This window comes from Phyllostomus discolor, chromosome X (assembly GCF_004126475.2).
Source record: "Phyllostomus discolor isolate MPI-MPIP mPhyDis1 chromosome X, mPhyDis1.pri.v3, whole genome shotgun sequence".
NCBI classification, from domain to species: domain Eukaryota; kingdom Metazoa; phylum Chordata; class Mammalia; order Chiroptera; family Phyllostomidae; genus Phyllostomus; species Phyllostomus discolor.
Window position 1 is genome coordinate 85,561,967 of NC_050198.1, and position 25,244 is coordinate 85,587,210.

Genomic DNA, 25,244 nt, shown 5'->3' on the forward strand with positions numbered 1-25,244 from the left:
AATTTTTGTTACCTCCATGATATTGAAGATATAGCACATTCTAGTGAAGTTGGCTGGAACTTTTCACAAAACTGTTTCCTGTCTGTGTGCATCCCACTGTCAGGGTAGGATACTGTGTGATTGAGATTGAATAATGTAATTCCAAGCTACATCAGGCAGAACTGTTCTAACCCCCAACACCATGGAGAAAAGCACAAAACACAGATGCTATAGTAGAAAGTGATATTGAATAACATTAGCTTTGGAATCAAACAGTCCTGGGTTAAAATCTGGGTTAGAACTTCTGCATCTTTATTAACCTGTACAAAGTGAATAATAATAAAGTATTTACCACATAGGATTATTGTGGTAATTAAATGAGGAAATGTCCATATAATGCCTTGCTGTGGTATCTTCTCTCTAAAATGCCCACCATCAATTCGTTCCCTCCTTGTCAAGTGGGAGTTAAATCAGGGCTGTCTTGTGACTGGTTAGCTTAGTAGAATTTGACAGTAGTGACACTGTGCCAATTATGGGACTAATTTTCAACAGGACTGAATTTTCTGCTTCTGTTCTCTTGGTATGCTCTCATTTAGGATTCTTCATCTTATAACTCAGACACCATGCCATGAGAAGCCCAAAGAGAGGTGTGTTAGAAAAGGTTTAATAAGCAGCTCTTTCAAAGAAAAAGATAATGATTTATAGCTCCAGTACAACACAAGCCAAACCCCCCCATACAACAGCCTAAGCCACTGGGAGAGACTATGTACCAGGAACAGTGTCAACTGACCCAAGTGACAAGAGCTCCAACTGACCATGCTATGGTACTATTTACTGGCAGCCGTGTGAGTGGGCCATCTTGGACATCCAGCCCAGTCTAGCCTTCAGATGACCAGTCCCAGCTGCTAACTGACTGCAGCTAGATGAGAGATACCAAGTGAAAATTGTTCATCTGAGTGTAGTCAGAACACAGAACCATGAGGGATAATAATAAATTGTTGTTTTAAGCCATTAAGTTTTGGGGTGGATTGTTATGCAGCAGTCAAGAACTACAATAGTGGCTCATAAGAATTGCTCAATAAATAACAGATAATATTATTATTTTGTCAGATTAATTGTAACCATTTTAAGTAATGGGAATATATTTATCCTACAATAATTAATGGAGGATTCCTTTTATTGCTTTTGCTTCAGGACTTAGAGCTTTTATACAAGTGTAATTGTCCTAAAGTTTTACTTAAAAACCATGTAACTCTAGATGAAATGTCTAGAATTGCTTTCTACAGTACAGTTGGTCTCCTAGTGGCCTGTTGTTTATTTTCATTCTGCCACAGCAGGGACTACATAAAGTGAAGTCACATCACTGCCGCCCAGAGAATAATGACTGCAGGTAGACAGCTCTAGCTATACATTTATAACAGAGCCTGGATGATTTAATAACATCAGTGGAAAGATATGCGAGTGAATAGGCTATATTTTCCTTCCATTCTAGTCTTAATGTTTTCTCAGTTTCTTTAACTGATCACAAGATAGATGTAACAGGGGCAAAATATTAATTTAGAAGTAATTAGTACAACCTTGTTCAGTCTCTGCTCTTTCTTCATCTCCTCAGAGAGAATTCTCTGCCCACTCAGTTCCTATGTAGACTGCAATGATGGTTAAGAGCAGGGGTGTCAAACTCATTTTCACAGGGGGCCACATCAGCCTTGAGGTTGCCTTCAAAGGGCCAAATGTAATTTTAGGACTGTATAAATGTAACTACTCCTTAACTAGGGGTAAGGAGCTCTACATTTGGCCCTTTGAAGGCAAACTTGAGGCTGATGTGGCCCCCAGTGGAAATGAATTTGACACCCCTGGTTAAGAGCATGGGGGGTAAAATTAAGAAAATCTCAGTTAAGATTTCTTAATTTACATTAACAATGAAGGGGAGAGAGAGATAATGAGAGTGATATTTTATGCTTTATTATTCTGTCTTTCCAAACGGAGTTGGTTGTTTGTAATGTGACATGAGTTAAGTGTGTTATGAACATAATATCTCTGGAATTTTTCTCAACAGATTTTATTTTTCAATCATTTTCAATTTTATTTTGTTACTTTACTGGAATATGAGTGCTTTAAGCTAGGAGGGTACCACAAGGGAGCTCAGCTTTATATGGGTTGTACTGAACCAAATTCTAATTTCTGTTATTTGTTCAACGAAGCTCTTAATTTTAAAAGTCACTGATGATTCAAACAAAAACTATTTTTAAAAAACATTTATGAGACAATTAGGGACATTTAAGCACTGGGTGGCTATTTGATGGTTTTGAGTGTTATTGGTAACCTTTAAAAGTTATGATGCTAGTATTGTGATTATGAGAAAAATAGGTCCTTTGTTTTAGAGATGCATACTAAAGTATTTATGGATGAAGTGATATAATGTCTGGAATTTGAAAATAATCTGGGGTTGGGAGAAGGTGGGTGGGAATGTAGATAAAATCAGATTAGCTATGCAATGACACTTGTTGAAGTAAGATGATTCATAAAATACATGAGGATTCATTAGACTATTCTTTCTACTTTTGTGCATGTTTGAAAATTTCCATAACAAAAAGTGAACAAAAAAGTGGGCGATTATCTATTGCTCTTACTTGCTAGAAAAATCTAAATTAACTTGCTTTTTATTGGTATGTGGTCCAAATTTGCTATTCTTCTGTGGGCTGATGGTTCTTGATATAAAAACTATTACCACCCTTGATTATAAAAATGTAGACTGAGTGTTTGCTGACATTTGAGTACCGGTGGGATATACTTAACTAAATCTAATGCTCACAAGTCTTAACTTAATTGAATCTAATTGCAAGATAATTCTTCAGTGACAAAAAGTTCTCTCTGGTGTATTTAAAAAAGGATTTAATGAATAAAAGCTTGACTTATGTGTTACTTTCTAAGACTCCATCTATTGTAGAAATTAAGGTCCAACGTTTTCCTTCTGTAAACTTTATTTTGTGAGTATTTCATTTCACAGTCTTTACTTTTTAAAGGGAAGGAAGCAGACTAGCATGGCTCAAAACTAAGTAATGCAGGTTTTACATTTCTATTTTGTTTGTCCAGAAAATGCAGATGATGTTGCCAAGCACATTTTAAATTTGATAAATGAATCTCCCTCTCTTGATGAAGAAGAAACAAAGATTATTGTTTCTAAATTATCTGATATTTCACAATGTGATGAGATAAGTATGAACCTAACCCAGATTATGTTACAAATAATCGATGCTGTTTTGGAAAAAAAACACAATTCAGTATCTGATCTGCATGAAGTAAGCAACGAGTAAGTACTAATACTTTAGAAAAATAAATTATTTTGTGAAATTTAAAATATTTGCTGTTTTCCACACACAGTAATCACCAATTTTATTTTTATTTATTTATATTTTAATTAGATCACCCAGATAACCTGTTAATATTTTATCTATTTTTTAAATTTAACTGTATATATTTCTTATTGTTCAAGTACAGTTGTCTCCATTTTCTTCCCACAAGTGTCCTTCACCACAGCCATCCCCACCTCCCACCCTCAAACCTACCCTCCTTTTGTTTTGTCCATGTGTCCTTTATACATGTTCCTGGCAACCCTTCCCCCTTTTTTCCCCATTATCCCCTCCCCTCTCCCCTCTGGTCCCTGTCAGTTTCTTTTTTTATTTCAATGTCTCTGGTTGTATTTTGTTTGCTTGTTTGTTTTGTTAATTAGGTTCCACTTATAGGTGAGATCATGTGGTATTCCTCTTTCACCACTTGGCTTATTTCACCTAGCATAATGCTCTCCAGATCCATCCATGCAGTCCCAAAGGGAAAGAGCTCCTTCTTTCTTTCTGCTGCATAGTATTCCATTGTGTAATATACCATAGTTTTTTGATCCACTTATTTACTCATGGGCACTTAGGTTGTTTTCAACACTTGGTCATTGTAAATTGTGCTGCTATGAACATTGGGATGCATAGGTCCTTTTGAATTGGTGTTTCTGCATTCTCAGGGTATAATCTCAGCAGTGGAATTGCTGGGTCAAAAGACAGTTCCATTTTTGTTTTTTGTTTTTGTTTTTTTGAGGAAATTCCATACTGTTTTCCATAGTGGCTGTGCCAGTCTGCATTCCCACCAACAGTGCACTAGGGTCCCATTTTCTCCACAATCTCACCAGCACTTGTTTGTTGATTTATTTATGATAGCTATTCTAACTAGTGTGAAGTGGTATCACATTGTGGTTTTAATTTGCATCTCTCTGATGGCTAGCAATGCTGAGCATCATTTCATATGTCTCTGGGCCCTCTGTATGTCCTCCCTGGAGAAGTGTCTGTTGAAGTCCTTTGCCCATTTTTTAATTTGGTTGTTTGCCTTCCTGACATTGAATTGTGTGAGTTCTTTATATATTTTAGAGCTCAAACCCTTGTCTGAGGTGTCATTGACAAATATATTTTCCCATATGGTTGGTTCCCTTTTTATTTTGCTGATGTTTTAGCTATGCAGAAGCTCTTTAGTTTGATGAAGTCCATTTGTTCATTCTTTCCTTTATGTCCCTTGCTCTAGGGGACATATCTGTGAAAATATTGCTGCATGGAATATCTGAGATTATCCTGCCTATGTTCTCCTACAGGACTTTTATGGTATCAGGACTTATATTTAAGTCTTTTATCTTGAATTTATTCTGGTTTATGGTATAACTTGGTAGTCAAGTTTCATTTTTTTTGCATGTAGCTGTCCAGATCTCCCAATGCCATTTTTGAAGAGGCCATTTTTACTCCATTTTATGCTTTTTCCCCCCTTCATCAAATATTAATTGACTGTAGAGACTTGGGCATATTTCTGGGCTCTCTGTTCTGTTCCATTGACCTATGTGTCTGTTCTTATGCCAGTACCAGGCCGTTTTGACTACAGTAGCCTTGTAGTATAGTTTGATATCAAGTATTGTGATCCTTCCACTTTGTTCTTTTTTCTCAAGATTGCTGAGTCTATTCGGGGGTCATTTTTGACTCCATATAAATTTTTGAAATATTTGTTCTAAACCTGTGAAATATATCATTGGTGTTTTAATAGGGATTGTGTTGAATCTATTACATAATTTTCATTTTTGTATTACAAAATCTTTTTTATTGTTGTTCAAGTACAGTTGTCTCCATTTTCCCCTCACAACTCCCCCCACCAGCCATCCCCACCTGCCACCCCTGATCCCACCCTCCCTCTGTTTTGTATATGTGTTCTCTATAGATGTTCTTGAAAACGCTTATTACATGATTTTTAAATTCCTTAAATATTCCTAGAATCATCTACTTCTCTCTGTCTTTACACCCCTACCCTAGTCCTAGGTCCATTTCTCTCAGCTGACTTTCTATAGTAACCTTCAAACTGTTCTCACTCTTCTGCTTTTGCCTCCCTATGGTTTATTTTCTACATACCAGCCAGAATGATCTTTTAATGTACATATCATATATCATTCTTTTGCTTTTAAAACTACTTAGTGTCTTTCCATTGCATGTAGAATAAAGTCCAAGTTTCTTGGTCCATCAGGACCTGCAGGATCTGACTTTATATACAATATATTTTTTCCTCAAATATATTTATTTATTTTTAGAGAGAGGGCAAGGGAAAGAGAAGGAGGGGGAGAGAAACATCAGTGTGTTGTTGCTTCTCATGCACCCCCCACTATGGACCTGACCTGCAACCCAGGCATGTGCCATGACTGGGAATTGAACTGGTGACCCTTGATTTGTAGGCCAGTGCTCAGTCCACTGAGCCACACCAGCTAGGGCTCCATACAATAGTTTTATTTAACCTTTAAACAATCTTTTGAGAAGAGTTCTAGTATTACCTCTGACATTGCAAGTGAGAAAAAAATGGAAGCTCAATGAAGTTACTTTACTTGCCCACGTAGTAATTAGAGGAGCTAAGAAGCCAGTGCTCTTATCTAATAATCCCTAAACAAAAAATATAGTGATTAAAACTCAAAAGTCTCACATTGAGGAAATCTTGCAAGGAGGATGGATTTTTGCATTTAAAAGGAAGTGATGTTCTTCTCTACCTGTGGTTCCTTGCAGAATTCTGCAGATAATCAGGCGAGCTGGTCACAAGATGGAGTTTTTTGGGAGGACAGCAAATCTGACAGTGGCCAGCCTGGCTTTGGCTGTCCTGCAGATGGACCACACATTTGAAGGCATGGTCTTCAGCATTCGCTCCTATGAAAAAGGTACAGATCCTGAGGTGAGTGTAGCTCAGGGTACTGAGAGCCAATCAGCCAAGCATTATTCCAACTCTTCATTCATTTACTCCTTGGGAGGGAGAAGGGGTATTTTTTTAAGATTTTAATCTTTAGGGTACCTTATGAAAATACAAATGTCCCAGGGAAGGTTCATATATAATGTTCAGTAGGCTAACACCTTGGTTGGAATAGTGTCCATGAGATGTGCAGTGATACCTCCTTTGGTTCTATGACCTGAAGTCATCTCAAATGTCAGTTTATTATTTGGTACCATTTATGGAGTGTTTATTATATATTGTTCCCATCTGTCTCCTTTGTACAGATAAGGAAACAGAGAAGTTAAGTAACTTGCCCAAGGATTCACAGTCTAATGGATGAGCTGAGATTCAAATTTATGTCTGGCTAGATTATAGTCTGGGCCCTTTCACCACACCACATTACCTCAGCCTTTGGCGTGCCATAGTCTGTCAACACCTCTTCCAAACAACCTTAGAGAACAGCATTTTTTAAACTTATTGTTAAAAAAATTATAAAATTTACATATAGGGAAATGCACAAATTCTAAGTATACACTCTCTGAATTTTGACAAATGTGTGTATTTGTGTAACTTATACCCCATCATGTTATGGAACATTACTATAACTCCTAAAAGTCCCCTCATGCTTCTTCCCAGTCAATCCATGAAACTAATACCTCCATTGGCAGCCACTAATCTGATATTTTTCCACTATAGTTTTGCCTGTTCTAGAACTTTATATGAGTGGAATCATGTAATATGTACTGTTTTGAGGGGATAGTTCCACTCTTTAAAATTTTTATTTTTAAATTACAGTTCATATTCAGTATTATTTTGTATTGGTTTTAGTTATATAGCATAGTGGATAGACAATCATACACTTTGCAAAGTGTTCCCCAGGATAGTTAAAGAGCCCATATGGCGCTCTACATAATTATTACAATTAATATGTACTGTCATGTATAAGGCTTCTTTCATGTAATATACTGTTTTTGTTGTTGTTGTTGAGATTCATTCTTTTGTTTCTGTTATTTATTCTTTCTATTGCTGGATAATATTCCATTGTATGGGTATACTACAGATTGTTTGTCTCTTCTCCTGTTGATGGACATTTGGATTGTTTCCATTTTTGGCTATTAAGAGTCATGCTGCCTTGAACATTCATGCAAAAGTCTTTGTTCAGACATATGTTTTTATATATGTTGAATAAATCCTAAAAATGGAATTGCTGGCTTGTAAGATGTATGTTTAAATTTGTAAGAACACAAGATATTGTTTTCTAAAGTGGTCAATAATGTGCAGTGATTTTTCATTTTGGTAGTAGCCACTTGTATATCTTCTTTGGTGAGGTATCTCTTAAAATCATTTGCCCATTTTTATATTGGGTTGTTTATCTTCTTATTATTGAGTTGTAAGCATTTTTTATATACTTTGGATAAAAGTCCAGATATATGTTTTGAAAATATTTTATCTTTGGCTTCTCTATTTCCACAATGATGTCTTTTGATAAGCAAAAGTTTTAATTTTGATGTGATATATAATTTATCATTTTTTCTTTATGAATAACAATACATATCACTTGTCCAAGAAATCACCTTTAAGCGGAAGCTAATCAACTAAACAAACAAGCAAGCAAAATAGAACCAGAGACATTGAAATTAAGAACAATCTGACAATAACCAGAGGGGAGGTGGGAGGGGATAATGGGGGAAGAGAGGAAGGGTTTTCAGGAACAACTATAAAGGACACATGGACAAAACCAAGGTAGGGTGGGATCAGGGGAAGGGGGTGGGGATTGCTGGGGTTGGGGGGAGTTTTTTGGGAAAAATGGAGACAACTGTATTTGAATAACAATAAAAAAATTAAAAAATCATTTTGGCTGTTTTTAAAAAAGAAATCTTTGCCTACCAGCAGCTCATGAAGATATTCTCCTACACCTTCCTTTAAAAGATCTATGGTTTTAGCTTTTATGGTTAAGACTACAATTCTAATTAATTGAATTAAATTCAGTGTGTGGTGTAGTATATGGTTTGGAGTTCATTTTGTTCATTATAGGTATCTAGTTATTCCAGTAACACTTATTGAAGACTTTTCTTTCCCATTGGCTTGCTTTGACACCTTTAAAAAATTAAATACTTGTGTAAATGTTTGAATTTCTTTACCATTCTTTCTCTCCTTTCCTCTTGGGACTCAAATTACATGTATGTAAGAAAGAAGAGAAAGGGCCATGAAGGAATATATATATAAAGGACACATGGACAGAGCCCAAGGGGGTAGGATTGGGAGTGGGAGGTGGGTGTACGTGGGGTGGGGGAAAGTAGTGGTAGGGAAATGGAGACAACTGTACTTGAACAACAATAAAAAATGTTAAAAAAAATTTTTTTTGATGCTACCCAAAAGGTCCCTGAGATTCTGTTCATGTTTTAATCATTTTACTATCTATTATTCTGATAGCGTAATTTCTACTGAATTATCTTCAGGTTCCTTGACCTCTGTCATCTTCATGTTACTACTGAACCCTTCCAGGGCAATTTAAAAAAAAATTAAGTATATTTTATTGATTATGCTATTACAATTGTCCTAATTTTTTCTCCCTTTTATCACACTCCTCTGTGCACCACTGCCCCTACCCTCCAGCATCCCCCAACTTTGTTCATGTCCATGGGTCATACATATAAGTTCTTTGGCTTCTCTATTGCACTTACTATTCTTAACCTCTCCCTGTCTATTTTGTACTTTCCATTTATGCTTCTTATTCCCTTTACCTTTTCTCCCCCTTCTTCCCCTCCCTCCACTGACACCCCTCCATATAATTCCCATTTCTGTGACTCTGTCCCTGTTTTAGTTGTTTGCTTAGTTTTTGTTTTTATTTTTTAGGGTCAGTTGTTGATTTGTGAGTTTATTGTCATTTTACTGTTCATAGTTTTGATATTCTTTTTCTTAGGTAAGTCCCTTGAACATTTCATGTAAAAGGGCTTGTTGATGATGAACTCCTTTAAGTTGACCTTACCTGGGAAACACTTTATCTGCCCTTCCATTCTAAATGATAACTTTGCTGGATAGAGTAATCTTGGATGTAAGTCCTTGCCTTTCATGCCTTTGAATACTTCTTTCCAGCCCCTTCTTGCCTGCGAGATTTCTTTTGAGAGATCAGCTGATAGCCTTATGGGAGCTCCTTTGTAGGTAACTCCCTCCTTTCTTCTTGCTGCTTTTATTTCCAGTTCTAGAATTCACACATTTTTGTTTTTCTGCTTGTGTTCCTCTGCTGTTACTTCCCCTTTTTGTATTAATTGCAAGTACATTTTATTTTAAATACTTGAACATAGTTATATTAGCTGCTTTAAAATTATTGTATACTATTTATTTTTTGCATGTCTTATTTTTTTAATTTTTTTTGTTGTTGAAGTCCAGTTGTCTCCATTTCCCCTGCATCACTTTCCTGTTCCCCACCCACCCCTACCTCCCACCCTCAATCCTACCCCCTTTTGTGTCTGCTATTTCTAACATCTGAGTCATCTCAAAGTTGATTTCCATTGATTGTTTTTTCATTGAAAATGAATCACATTTGTTTTTTCTTCACATATTGAGTAATATGAGATTATGTCCTGCATATTGTGAGTGTTCTGTTGTGGAAACTCTGTATTCTACTATATTCCTCTGAAAACTATTGATTTTTGCCATATCAATTAATTTGATTGGAATCAAACTGTATATTTCATCTCCTGGGGAGCATCTCAAATCTTAGTTATTCTTACTTGAAGTTTGTCGTATTCATATGTGGTTCAGAGGTCAGGCAGACTTCATACTCAGAATGTTGACTCCTCCTTTTCTAGGTCTCTTTACTGTATGATTTACCTTTGACCTTCCAGTGACTGTGGTTGTCTAGACCTTTGTTTTTGGGTTCTTCATGCAAGAAAGACTGCAGAATTTCTATCAAAATTTTGAGCAACCTTAACAGTATTAGTTTCAGCCTGCCAGCAGTCTAAAAGCGATAAAAACAGTTAATCCACCTTGTCATGTTATCTTTTCCCAAGTGTCTATTATTCTCCAGAATCTGCCTGCTTTTGTTTATTTTCCAGTGCTTTCAAGTCATGGTCATTTGGTATAGTTGTTATATACAAGAGGGTCAAGTCTATTAGGAACTATTCAGCCATACTGGAAGCAGATGTGGACTTCCCATTGCTCTTTGGTTACATACAGGACATTTTATTATAGATCTTGATTGAGAAATGAGCCAACGAACCCCCATCACATTCTTGGTACCAAAGTGCTTACATGTTGAAGCTAAATTATAACCTCTCTATGGTACTTGACTGCCATAGTAGAGTTCATTTGTGCCAGAAGAGCTATATGGCTACTGGGGTCACAAGTCATTGTTGGATATGTCATAAACTTTCTTTTCTCCATGATGCACCCATCTAGATAACAGTTCCTTTAGAGGCAGCATAGATAATGGAGAAAATGTGGGACAAAATCACACATCTTTGTACAACTATGTCCCAGCTATGTGACCACAAGCAAGCCACTTAACCTCTCTGAGCCCCCATTTCCTGATAGCATAATACAGCATACTTTTTGGAGCTGACAGAGGGATTAAATGACAGACTACACATAAGAATGTCCATATACTTTGCTTTGTCTAGGAGAGTCCAGGTTTATAACTGTGGTCCTAGTGTAATTATTGGTAAAGCCCCCTTTCACTGTCAAAAATGTTCCAGTACTTATCAAACATTTTTACCAGTCAAATTAGCAAATTCTTCTGATAGTGAGCCTCTAAAAGAATTCCTAAGGCCTAAGACCTCCCATCCTGCCCCAGCTTTTTAAAAGATTTTATTTATTTACTTTTAGAGAGGGGGAAGGAGGGAAAAAGAGAGGAAGAGAAACATCAATGTGTGGTTGCCTCTCACACACTCCCTGCTGGGGATCTGGCCTACAACCCAGGCATGTACCCTGGCTGGGTATCAAACCAGCAACCCTTTGGTTTGCAGGCCAGCACTTAATCCACTGAGCCACACCAACCAGTGCCCTGCCCCAGTTTTTAATGAAAGTGTTGCTGAATGAACTATGGAGCAAGAGCCTAATGCCATTGTATTGGTTTTTGGTTGTCGTTGTTCTGTTTTTTCTCCCCTCTTTCAGAACTATATGGAAGAAGGCTGGCCTTTATTCCTGAGAATTATGACAAATCACCTAATTTGTCATTCCTCTTTCCACTTCTATAAATACCTAGGTGGAAGCAGATAAAAGGGAAAGAAACTCAAGGATATGTTTAGAAAAGAAGGGATAGTGTGTATGTGTTTATATCTATGTGTATTGGGTCATGTCTTAGCCTGTGATCTGAATGTGCATGTGTGCATGTGTGTGTGTCTCTGTGTAAAATATATAGCATAGCTTATGGAGCTAGTTCTCATCCTTTAGCCCTCCAGGTGATACTCTAAGGCTGAGGCTGGGCTGGAGTGGGAGGTGGAGAGGACTTTAAGCTCATGGGTGATGACTCTAGTTTTTATTTCTTGGCTTTTCTTGGCAGATTTACTTAAGTGAAATCCCTCTGAGGAGGGTTTTGGCTTCCATATATTTGCCCAAATCACTGAGGGAAAGAATGCCTCTTAATAGCTTACAGACCATCTTGTTTAATTTCTTTGGCCAAACTTCACTCTTTAAGGTAAGTTCTCGCCTTTGATAACTATCATGTACTGACATATGGTGACTCATAGTAATTATGAACTCTTGCTATTTTCATGGTGTTCTGTTTATTTTAGAATATGCTTTCTGATTTATTCTACAAGTCTCCTGTCACAACCCCTGGCCCTCTACATGAATCACATCTACTTTCATGATATTCCCCAGTTTTTTTTAATTTTCACAGCTTTTCAGCTTTGGAAGGGACCTTAAGGATTATCTGGTTACCAAACAGAAGCCTCATGATGTTTGAAAGCGAGAAAAGAACAGCAAGTTCTGATGAAATGCTGCTTCAGCTTGTCAGTGCTTACCTCCCAAATCTTCTTGGCTTCCTGAAAGCCAACATGCCCACTCTCCCAGGCTAATTTATTTGAAGCTGAGTAGTGTCCAGAAGGACAGTTGCTTGCAGGAATTTGTTGCTCCTTCTCACCACCTCCACAGCACCTTCCTGAGGGCTCCAGCCCTCACCCATTACTGAAACAGAGAGGCAGTATAATGTGGTGGTTAACAGCATGGACTGTGGGGCCAAACTGGGTGCATTTTTTATTGTTTATTTATTTTTATTTTAATCATTGTTCAAGTACAGTTTTTTTGTCATTTACTCCCATCCCAGCCCACCCACCCATCCCTCCCCACCTCCCTCCCACTTCTACCCACCCCTAGTTTTTGTCCATGTGTCCTTTATATTTGTTCTTGTAAACCCTTCCCATTCTCCCCTGAAATTCCCCTGAGATTCCCTCCCTTCTCCCCTCTGGTTACTGTCAGCCTGTTCTTTATTTCAGTGTCTTTGGTTATATTTTGCTTGTTTGTTTGTTTTGTTGCTTAGGTTCCTGTTAAAGGTGAGATCGTATGGTATTTGTTTTTCCCCACCTGGCTTATTTCACTTAGCATAATGCTTTCCAGCTCCATCCATGTTGTTGCAAAGGGTAGGAGCTCCTTCTTTCTTTTTGCTGCATAGAATTCCATTGTGTAAATGTAACATAGTTTTTTGATCCATTCATTTACTGATGGGCACCTAGGTTGCTTCCAACACTTGGCTATTGTAAATTGTGCTGCTATGAACATTGGGGTGCATAGGTTCTTTTGGATTGGTGTTTCAGGGTTTTTAGGATATAATCCTAGCAGTGGAATTGCTGGGTCAAAAGGTGGATCCATTTTTAGTTTTCTGAGAAAATTCCATACTGTTTTCCATGGTGGTTGTACCAGTCTGCAATTCCACAAACAGTGCACTAGGGTCCCCTTTTCTCCACAACCTCTCCAACATTTGTTGTCTGTTGCTTTGTTTATGATGGCCATTCTGACTGGTGTGAAGTGGTATCTCATTGTGGTTTTAATTTGCATCTCTCTGATAGCTAGTGATATTGAAGATTTTTTTCATGTGTCTCTAGATCCTCTGTGTGTCCTCCTTGGAAAAATGTCTGTTCAAGTCCTTTGCCCATTTTTTAATAGGGTTGCTTGTCTTTTTAGAGTAGAGTCATGTAAGTTCTTTATATATTTTGGAGATTAAACCCTTGTCTGAGGTATCATTGGCAAATATGTTTTCCCATACAGTTGGTTCTCTTTTTATGTTAATACTGTTTTCTTTAGCCGTGTAGAAGCTTTTTATTTTGATGAGATCCCATTTGTTTATTCTTTCCTTTATGTTCCTTGCTCTAGGGGACATGTCCATAAAAATGTTTCTGCGTGAAATATCTGAGATTTTCCTGCCTATGTTCTCCTCTAGGACTTTAATGGTGTCACAGCTTATATTTAAATCTTTTATCCACCTTGAGTTTATTTTTCTGTATGGTGTAAGTTGGTGTTCAAGTTTCATTTTTTTTTTTTTGCACGTAGCTGTCCAGTTCTCCCAACACCATTTGTTGAAGAGGCTATTTTTACTCCATTTTATGTTGCTGCCCCCCTTTGTCAAATATTAGTTGACTGTAGAGACTTGGGTTTATTTTTGGGCTCTCTGTTCTGTTCCATTGGTCCATGTGCCTGCCAAACTGGCTGCATTTAAAGGTGGTTATGCTGTAATCGACCTGTGTGACCTTGGACAAGTTACTCAACCTCTATGTGCCTTAGATTCTTCCTATGTAAAACAAGATAATAATAAGTACCACACTGGGCTGTTGAAGTATCAAAAGAGTTAATATATAGCCAAGGCTGGTGTGGCTCAGTTGGCTGGGCATCAGCCCATAAACTGAAAGGTCATCAGTTCTATTCCCGGGGTGGGGCACATGCCTGAGTTGTGGGTTTGGTCCCTGGTCAGGGCATGTGTGGGAGAGGCAATTGATCAATTTCTCTCTTACATCATGTTTCTATTCCTTACTTTCTCCCTCCTTTCCCTTCTCTCTAAAAATAAATACATAAACATTTTAAAAAATAATAAGTATATATAAAGTACCTGGAGTATTGCCTGGTACATAATAAGCACCATGTAAGGTTTTGGATTGCTATTATTACTTTCCTTTGTTGGCGCTCTGCCTATCAAATGTTTCATTCCTTTAGCCTGCTCTTTCTCATGTAGCTGTTAGGAAGAAAGCAATCAGAGTTTGCATGAAGTTGTTGATGATGATGCTTATTAATTGTTAATATTTACACTCATTATCTCATGTACTTCTCACAAGAAACTGATACTCAAAGAATGCTGTGGTCTGAATATTTGTGCCCCCCCCCCACCAAATTCTTGAGTTGAAATCCTAACCCTCCAAGGTAATGGTATTAGAAAGGAGGTGTTTGGGAGGTGATTAGGTCGTGACAATGGAGCCCTCATGAATGGGATTAGTGTCCTTATAAAAGAGGCCTTAGAGAGCTCTATTGCCTCTTCCAGAGGACACAGCCAGAAGGTGCCATGTATGAATAAAAAAGTGGGTTTTCACCAGAACCTGACCATATGGTCCCTCTGATCTTAGAATTCCAGTCTCTAGAATAGATAACTAGAATAGATATGAGAAATAGATTTCTGTTGCTTATAAGCTACTTAGTCTGTAATATTTTGTTATAGCAGCCTGAACAAACTAAGACAAAGAGGCTAAGTAATTTTGCCCAAGGTCACATAGCTAGGAAGTAGCAAAGCTAGGATTCAAACCCAGGCTATCTGACTCCACAGTATAAATATTTAATAGGTCAGTACATTAACTTGCCCATGTGTGTTTTCATTTTCTAATGGGGCTATCAAAAGGAATGAATTTCTAATGGTCAAATATTTACAGAGCTATTTTGGGATTTGGGGGTAAGTTGTTCTGGGCCAACTTAAACATACCCATACCACATACCAACTCAAATATACTACATCATCTCCAGCTGTGTGTGTAGGATGTTCACTTTTACCGGAATTCTCTAGCCAGTCCTCCCTATCTATCTAAATTCTATTTATTCCTGTGGGCTTATCTCAAATAACACTCCAGATGCCTCCCTGAAGTTTGTGAGTCCCTGTTCTCCTCCACACCCCCTGCTTTTTTCTTATTTTATACTTCTGCCTAGTTTTCAAAGTAGGCTACGTCATACATCATGGCTCAGACATGTTTTATTTTCATGGTACCCAGCACAGGGGTAGGTACTCAACATGTTTTCAGTACATATATATATTTATTAGACTTTTTAATAGAAAAAATTAAGTTGAAGACAGAAGAAGCCAGTTGATGAAAAAAATTAATAAAAATTAAGAATGTGATTCATAGCTCTCTGACCATTTTGGTAGGCTTGTAATTTCTCTGTATCATCTAAAATGCCATTATTTTGGTAATTTTCTTTTTATTTAGAGGGCTGTGCTTGTGTCATAGAATAAAAAATAAACTTGTTTTTCACAGATTTCATACCTAATAAGTAATTTTTATTCAGTAACACCTTCCATTTAAAGGGATTAAATATCTTTGCCAAAATTAGCCTACAGACGTCATAGTGCCAGATGAAGGATTAGACCTATTCTGTCATCAAAATCATAGCAGGAAAGGTGCTTATATCTCATAATGTCTCATCTACTCACTTTACCAATGAGGAAACTGAGACCCAGATATGGAAAGGGACCTGCTGAAAGTGACAGAATTTACTCATTTATTCATGCAGTTATTTATCAGATAGCAAATATTTATTGAATTCCTACTATGTGTCTTGCATGGTGCTGGATGCTGGGGATACAATGGTGAGCAAGAGAGATATGATGCCTACCTTCATGGTACTTACAGTATAATGGGGGAGAAGAGAGACCTGAAGGTTCTAACAATGAAAGGGGTGACCCAAGAGTGGGACCTGTACCACTGGTTGCTGGGGAGTGAGTACTTACAAGAGGTGCCACCTTTTAACTACCATTTCTTTGAGTCCTGACTCTTACAGACTTGCTTTCTCACTGCGTCTTTTAACATATTCTGATCAAAATCTTAACTGTCATTACAACATATTACTGAAAAAAATTTAAGACACTACTCTTGGAAAACATGTATCTCCTCCTCTACTCTTCCACTAGTGGCCGTTTTCAGGTGCAGGGACAAACTACTAGGCAAAGTACAGTATGGCACAGGGACTCTGGGAGCATAGAGGATGGCACCTACCCTTGTCTTGGAGATCAGGGAAGGCCTAGTGTAAGACAGGTGTCAGCTGAGACCTAAGGTTGAGCAGGACCTAGAAGATGGAAGACAGTGAGGAAAAAGAGAAGTGTTTCAGGCAGAGAAAACAGCTTCTGTAAAGGTGCAGAAGGGAAATAGGTAAAACTTGAATGTAGAGCTCATAGGATGAAAGACTTAGAAATGAGTTAGTTCCTTTCCTTGCACAGCAACTATTTCATATGTAAGGAAAATAAAGCCAGAGAACAGGTTAATTAAGTCCTGGGTCATTGTGTTTCTTCTCCTTTGGCCTTTCAACTATAGAAAACTGTATGTCTTGAACTAAATTGGGAGGGTTGTTAGATATCGTCTGGTTCACCTTTCTTTGTGTCACAATGTCCCCTAAAGGGGAAATGACTTTGAAAGAACAGGGTGGCTTGTACTCACACTTGGTCTTTTGACTGTCAGTGAAGGCCTTTTCCATCATATCCACCTCTACATCAGGCTACCTTGAGAAATTCCTTTGTGAAGGGAGCCTTGAAACATTAGGCTGGGTTTAGATGAACAGAATTGGTCAAGAACAGGAAATGAGTAGCTTCTTTTTGGAGACGTAGGGTGAGTTCACAAGGACTCAGTTCTCAGTGGCTGCATGACTCAGAAATATGAAGGTCTGGCATCTTCTAGAAGTGGCCTAGGAGGCTCCTCAAGGGACATCATCTGGGTTCACCTCCTCTAAGCTTTCTTGACAAATCCTCAGAGGATTTGCTTCCTCTCCCTCCTGTCTTGCACCTGCCCTATATTTCATCTTTTCATTTGTGCCCAGAAGAGGAAGTCTTCAGCTGCCTTGCCTCCTGAAACCTTGACATTAGCCCTGTTAATTATCAAGCTCCACATCTCAAGGGCTACATTCTAGTTTATTTCCTTTGAACCAACCTTTGTTAAGCATCTCACTAGCTGTGTGAATTTTGTTCAAGTTCTTGAGCCTCCACAAGCCCCAGTTTAACTGGAAACAGCTATATCTTTTCAGTGAGCACTGAAGATAGTGTATAAGGAAGGAACCTAACAAAGTAACCAACTCACTGTGGGTACAAAATAAAATACATACTATGAGCTAGACCATGTGGGAGACAACAGGACACATAATGCCTCTGCTCTGACCTCAGAGTTTATGGCCTCCTTGTGAGGGGATAAATGTCCTCAAAGACTTGTTCCAAGCTAGATGTTGATCAACCTGCTTCCATCTCCAGTGCAGATGGAACAGGAAGTAGCTTAAAACTAAGTCATGATGGATTTATTTTCCTTATAAAGAAGGACTCCCTAAAAGTAAGGATGGTTGAGGGTTAGAACTGGGATAAGTTGGAACAGGTCAGGATCCAGTGAGTTATCAAAGTAGGAAATAGTTTTGTTCAGTTGCTAGTGCAGTACTAAGTAGCAGGCACAAAACCAATGCATGTTAGATAGATATTTGGATGTAGATGCGTGTGTGGATTAATAAATTGTTCTAGCTTGGTATAATTGAGATCTTATGTGAAGACAGGAGATGAGCTAAATAACCTCTTAAAAATTCTTTCTTACCTTGTGATTTTATTTTCCATATCACTGATTATTAACATGCAAAATATTTAAAAATTTAGGACCTGAAATCCTCTTCCTTATGTTTCATCTTGTAGACCAAAAGTGCCACTAAAGCATTAACCACATATGTTGTGAGTGCCAGCATTTCAGATACAACCATTCAAAACTTGGCTGACCCAGTAGTTATTACTCTACAGCATATTGAAGGAAACCAGGTAACATATCTATTTTCATCTCAGAATTAAAAGGCCTCAGAACCCCTCGGTGACTTTCCCATTAAAAACAATTGCCTAGTTAACAGATGTGATGTAAGACTTAATGAAGATTATTCCATTCCAAGCAGCTGAGGTATGTTGTAACTGTAACTTCTAGATACAATGCCTTAGCCTAACAGGATAACTAATGGTGTGCTTCTAGCACTGTGACAGGTTGGCAGAGGAGTGACTAGAGGCAGGTGGATTTTTGGTTGTCCCATCACACCAAATGGTATTTAGTTCCATTTATTTTTGAGTGAGACAAACAACAATTCAAAATAATTGAACATTTTATGCTCTGAATTTCCATGAAGAACATTAAAATATGTGTTAATTATCACTGAAGGTTTAAAACCATAGTCATATGGCAACAAATAAGGTATTACTAAAAGATCAAATTTAGCCATAGTGTAAGAATAAACGACTATTACATTCTTTGATGTTAATGTATGTCCAGTGTGGCGTCTTAATAGCTTTCTTTACTCCCAATCCAAAAGATGAAATGGTACAGCATATTTTTTACAGCTCTTAATTGTAGAAGAAAGAATGGGAGAGGGAATTTTTAAAAAGCAGATCTAAATGAAACATGTTAGGTGGGTAAGATCTCAATTCCACTGGGGACACAGCTCTCCAGCATACCCCAATAAACAATTTCTCATTGTCACTCGTCCTGGAGATCACAGGGCGTGGTGAGTTCTCAGGAGTATTCATTGGCCTAATAAGGAGGCAGTTCAACCTTGTATCTATAAGTCTTCAATTCACCTGTGAGCTCCAAATTAAAAAGTTTCACAAGGAACACTTACCACTCATCAGACCTGCACTGACCATCCACATCCTCCTCCTGGGCCTCACACCAGGAGGGTGTGAAAAATTCCTTTGTTACCAAATATTTTAAAGGACACACATTAGATCACCATGCAATATAGCATGCTGTTTTCTTGCTTGTAAATCCCAGGTTACCTGGGGTTACTCTTAAAACCAACTCACAAATGGTCCATGTGTGTGTGTGCCTAGTGTTCAAAAAAACTTTGAGAAAAGCCACTTGTGTGTAGATGTCATTGTGTGGTAACTATCACAAGGAAAGGTGTTTACCTCTGATTTTTCTTTTTTTCTAGAATTATGATCAAGTTCACTGTGTCTTTTGGGACTTTGGTAATAACAGTAAGTATTTTTCTTAGCAAACTTTGCCTTTGGCTTTCAATGAGACTTTGCCTCTGACCATTTTCCTGTTTGGCAACTGAAAGGAGAGAGTCACACGGAAGCTACTGTCTTATCAGACCTGACAGAGACCTCTGAATGACCAAGATACAAATATGAGTTTTATAAACTATTAGGGTATTGGGGTTTTAAAAATACTTTCTTTTTGATAAGAGACTTATTTAGGAGATCAGAAAATCATACAACACAGGGGTAGGCAAAGTTAGAAGAAAGAAGGCTAGAGGATCCAGTACAGAATAACCTCAAGCTGTTTGAAGAAAGTTGAGGAATGAACACCTGACTGTCTGTGTTTTCCCATGTCTTCTGTAGGAGATTTGCAACATCTACTACTAGTTCCTTCTCTTATTTTCCTCATCTCTTCTGGCCTGATTGTATGTCCCTGGGAAGTCCATTTACTCTCTTGGGGCTCCAATCTTTGTATCTTTTCATTGAGGGGATAAGACTTCCTGCTTGATTTCTAAGGGCCCTTCCCAATTGGCTAGGTATGAGTCTTTGGGGACAGTAAGAGAAGAGGATAGGAATAAAATGTTGAATGGGTCCATCCTAAACTTGCCACCTCCATTGAAATCTTCAGGGATATTGCCAAATCTCAGAAAACTTCCACACAGAATCAATTTCCCCTGGAATGCCAGGAATGGCCATGTGACCAGTCCTTCTACCTGTGGATAACTCTTCTTGGAGCTTGTCCTTTTTCAGTATTCTTGGAATTCTGAGAGAAAAGAGAAAGTCTCTTCCTACTGAAGTCCTTGGGATGTGGGAATACTACTCTTTTCCTACAACAGAAATAACATTATCCTTTCCTGTTCCCTCCAAGTCTCCCAGGATAAGAATCCTGAAAAATGATGAGCTGTGTCCCCAACAGCCTGAATAAGTTGATCTACGTGTTCATTAATGCCAGTTCCTGGGCTCCACCAGTCCACCCTTTGCCCTTACCCCTCTGTACATGGATCCAGAACCTCTGGAATCTATGGAATTATCCTGGATGGAAAAATGTTAATCATCCTGGGCTGCCTGCCCTAGAATAACCTCTTTGGTCTGGTGCTACCCTGGCGGTTTTACTCTAAATCTGGTCTAGTACCCAAGATCTACAGGTTATGGAGTTTTGAAGGTAGTTGCTGGAACCCTGAATATGCTCAGGAGGGAGAAACTAGGAAGGTGTTAAGTACACCAGAGGCTATATTGGCCCTAAGGAACTTCAGACCATGATCTGGCTTGAATGTAAAGCACTTGAGATCATTTGAATTCTGGGTTGAACTGGTAGTTTCAAATGTTTATTCTAGTCTCACTGAGTAGGCCCAAGTGTCAGCTTATATTCCACAACTCATGTCCTTCAAAGAGTTTAAGATCTACCTGTTTCCTGTTTGTGCTACTTTAAAAAGTACAGCCCTTACTCCATCACTCCAGCATGATGGCAGGACTGTTGTGCATGATTAGAGTCTGTCATAATCTGTACAAGAACAGGAAAAATGAAAGCCAAGAAGTTATGACACTTATGAAGTCCCCTGAAATCAATTTAGACTTAATTTACTAGACTTACTAGACTTAATTTAATTCCATTGTTCAATTATACTTCTATCTTGCTGACTTAACAAACAATACTAATTATAAGACACATTCAGAAGGTGCATATAATGAAAAGTTAAATATTTCTGAGAAAACAAGAAATGGCTTTGGAATTTCCTTTTGTCTCCTGCAGATGGCCAAGGTGGATGGAATTCATCAGGCTGTAAAGTAAAGGAAATAAATGTCAATTACACAATCTGTCATTGTGATCACCTCACCCATTTTGGAGTCTTAATGGTGAGTTGTGTCTTAATCATTCCTTGAGAGAAATTTGACTTTTATTAGATTATAGGTGAGGAATATATTTGTGAACTAAATTATAGAAAAGTGTCATGCAAGGAAAAAAAGCTCACCTCTGTTCACCTAGACTAGAGCAGATGAAAGTAAATATTTATTTTTCTCTTTATAAAACTAATGCCTGCTCCTCAAAATTTAAACATCACAGAAAAGGTTCCTACAACCCCTGCAAGAGATCATCACGTTTAATACATTTATGTATATCATTTCAGAATCTTTTCCTACATGTATATTAATATATGTGTGTTTTATCAAAATGAGATCAAGTAATTTATACTGTTTTTACCACTTGCTTTTCACCTAACAATATATATTGGACACCTTTCAGGAGAATATGTATCCATCTCTTTCAATTTTTAAATGTCTTCATATTATTCCATTGTGTATATTTAACACAATGAATTTAACCAATCCTCTATGGGTAAGCATTTTAGTTGTTACTGTTTTCTCCATTATAAACAATAGCATAATAACTGGTTTTATTCATTTATCTACTAACACTGCTATAAATATTTATGTAGGATAAATTGATGGAAGTATAACTGCTGGAGTATATAGTATAGTAATTAAAATTTTTAATTTTAATGAGTATTGTAAAGTTGTAGTGAATGAAAGATGTATTTTTTTTTTTACAAAAGTACTTGCAGTAGTTAACCAACAAGGGCAATTCACATACCAAGGCTTAGAGTTTCAGAGTCATTGCTAACTCTTCTATCTCCTTCATTCCCTATCATCCTTCTTAACATCAGAACTTGTTGAATTTTCCTTCAAAATGGCTCTCAAATATGTTCTTCTCTGCTCACCAATGAGCATTTTCTTAGTTCTCTTCAATTACTTTATTATATGTTATATACTGTTATTTGAATGTGTCATGAATAAGTTCCTTATTCTACTAATGGTAAACTCATTGAGGGTTGAGGGTCTGCTTTATATTTCTTTATTTTTACCATATTTACTCAGCAAATAAGAAGTAGTCTACTGATACTTTTTGAACTGTCAGAATTTTGTTTAGCTCCTTCCAAATTGGTTGGAACATTACCATAGATGTCAAAAGACCAGGGTTCACATTCCAGCTCTGTCACTAAGTACCTATGTGATCTTGGTCATGTTGTTTCACTTGTTTGGGCCTTAGATCTATCTTCTGAAATGTGAAAGATTGGAGTAGATGAGGATTTCTTAACTTTGTCATTATTGATATTCTTGAGCAAGTCATTGTTTGAGGGCATTTTTCAGTGCGTTGTAGGGTGTTTAGCAGTATCCCTGGCTTCCACCTACTAGATGCCCATAATATCCTCCCCTATTGTGACAAACAAAAATGTCTGCAGACATTGCCAAATGTCCCTAGAAGAGGGACAAAAATCACTTCCAGTTGAGAACTGCCAGACTACTACCTCTTAACCTTTTATGAGTCATGAATCTCTAAAACCATCTGACAAAAGCTGTGAATCTCCTTTTCAGGACAATGTACACACATACTCACATTATTTTCTATGCCATTTCAGGTCTTTTATTGTCTTCAGGTTAAGAAATTACTGGATTATGTAATCTCTGAAGTCCATTTCATCTCTTAATTTTATGAAAGTTATTTAAGGTCTAAGCAAAAGGAACATTTGTATTTTGATGATCTGTGTAGTGTTTTCCGATAGTCAGTTCAGATAATGATTCACTTTGCATCCCCAATTCACATCTATTAGTTTCATTGTATTTTAAGTGTAGAACATGTTAATGATAGTAAAACCAAGGACTAAATGTTCTTTCAGTGCTGTTGAAGGCTCTTTATGCCTCGTACACTGTAAGTTGCACTAGGCATATTCAGCAAACAATATGCAGTCTTGTCATATACCCACCTACATACTTTAGTTTAAATGATGCTGCATACCCTAAGAACTGCCTGTTATTGAGCACTGGAAATGTTTTACCATAAACTTGCTCTGGAAAATGTATAAAATACAACACATTGCTTTCCCTAGGATTTATCCAGGACTGCAGTGGATACAGTGAATGAACGGATATTAATGCTTATAACATACACTGGATGTGGAATCTCCTCCATTTTCCTAGGAATTGTGATGATGACATACATAGCTTTTCAGTAAGTTAATAAAATCTTGCTCTAAGTAAATTTAATTTGGTTTGATGGACATTGTTTTTACTTTAACCTTGTAAATTTCATAAAAGGCTCTGATTCATCACAATAGGAAGAGGTCAGATCCACTAATTATGAAGTAGACAGGTTAAAAAAGGAAACAACCAAGGTTCTTCTAAAATAAAACATTATAATGGAATTTTTTTTAAGCAAGAAGGTCAAGATATAAAAATATTTCTCTAATAAGATACAAAAACACTAATCATAAAAGAAAAAGTTGATAAATTGGACTTCATTAAAATTAAAAAAAATTAGAAAATTTATTGTTGCTCAGTTACAGTTGTTCTGCTCTTTTCCCCATTGTTTACTGCCACCCTATCTCCCCCCTACTCCCATAGTCAATTGCCCTTGTTGTCCATGCCCATGAGTCCTCCATCTGTGCTCCTCTACTTGCCCTCTCCTCTTCATTAAAAACGTCTTTCACCAAAAGACATCATTGCAATAGTGCAAAGGCAAATCATAGATTGGGAGAAGATATTCTTAAGGCATATATTTTACAAAACACTTATATGCAGAATATATAGAAACTCATATATCAAAAAGCAAAAGACATGCAATACAATTTAAAAATGCACAAATGACTTGAACAGGTACCTCACAAAAGAAGATATCCATGCCAAACTTTAATCTTTACCCAAATGGCTAATAAACATATGGCAAGGTTATCAACATTATTACTTATCAGGGCAATGCTGATTAAAACCACAATTATAGTTCTATACATTCACCAGAATAGCTGAAATTTTAAAAGTTGAAAATAGCACGTATCAACAAGGGTGTGGGGCAGTTAGAACTCATACATTGCTGGTGGGAATGCAGGAATGGCATAGGCAATTTGGAAAATTCTTTGGCAATACCTACTAAAGATAAATATCATCTAGCCATTGACCCAGAAATATCACTATTAGAGAGAAATGATTACATGTGTCCACCAAAAGATATATATGAGAATATTCACAGCAGCTTTATTCATAGTGGCCAAAAATTGAAAAACCCAATATTTATTAACAGGTGACAGATTAATAAATTCTGGTATATTTATAAAATAAAATGCTTCATAGCAGCTAAAAAAAAGGGCCCTGGCCAGGTGGCTCAGTTTGTTGGAGCATTGTCCTATACACCTAAAAGTTGCTGGTTCTATTCCTGGTCAGGGCACATACTTAGGTTGCAGGTTTGATCCCCGGTCAGGGTGCATATGGGAGGTAACCAATCAATATTTCTCTTCTCACATTGATGTTTCTCTCTCTTTCTCTCCCTTCCTCTTTCTCTAAAATCAATAATGACATATCCTTGGGTGAGGATTAAAAAAAAAGAATGAGCTACTTCTACACAATGCACCATAATATCTAATTCTCACAGACAGAGTTGAGCAAAGGAAGCAAGTAAGATAAGATGGTTCCATTTACATGAAGTTCCAAGTACAGGCAAAACTAAATCTATGGGGATAGAAGTTACAATATGCTTACCTTTAATGGGGGGTATTTAATGGGAGAAGGAATGTAGGAGATTTCTGAGATGTTTAAAATATTTTACTTCCTGATCTGGGTGGAGGTTCCTTAGGTATATTCACATGTCAAGACTCATTGAGTTCTTTGTTGTTGGTGTGGGTTGAATGAATACATTTATTCTTACTGAAATGCCCTAAAAGTTAACATTAGACTAGTGTCAGTTTTTAAAACTATACATGCTAAAGTGTTATATATAAAAGCATTCTGATATCTTGAAAAAGAGAACAGCTCTCAAATTTCCATCATGTCAAATGGTAATCAC

At 37.3% G+C, this 25,244-nt stretch overlaps 1 protein-coding gene across 1 annotated transcript in view; it reads left to right on the forward strand.

Moving 5' to 3' along the window:
* Positions 1–25,244, forward strand: part of ADGRG4 (adhesion G protein-coupled receptor G4) — a 97,801-nt gene that overhangs the window by 50,860 nt on the left and 21,697 nt on the right. The window contains 7 exon segments of the mRNA XM_028523373.1: positions 3,073–3,289; positions 6,048–6,210; positions 11,750–11,884; positions 18,092–18,211; positions 19,366–19,411; positions 21,165–21,268; positions 23,299–23,420. Coding sequence (XP_028379174.1) covers positions 3,073–3,289; positions 6,048–6,210; positions 11,750–11,884; positions 18,092–18,211; positions 19,366–19,411; positions 21,165–21,268; positions 23,299–23,420 — 907 coding nt within the window.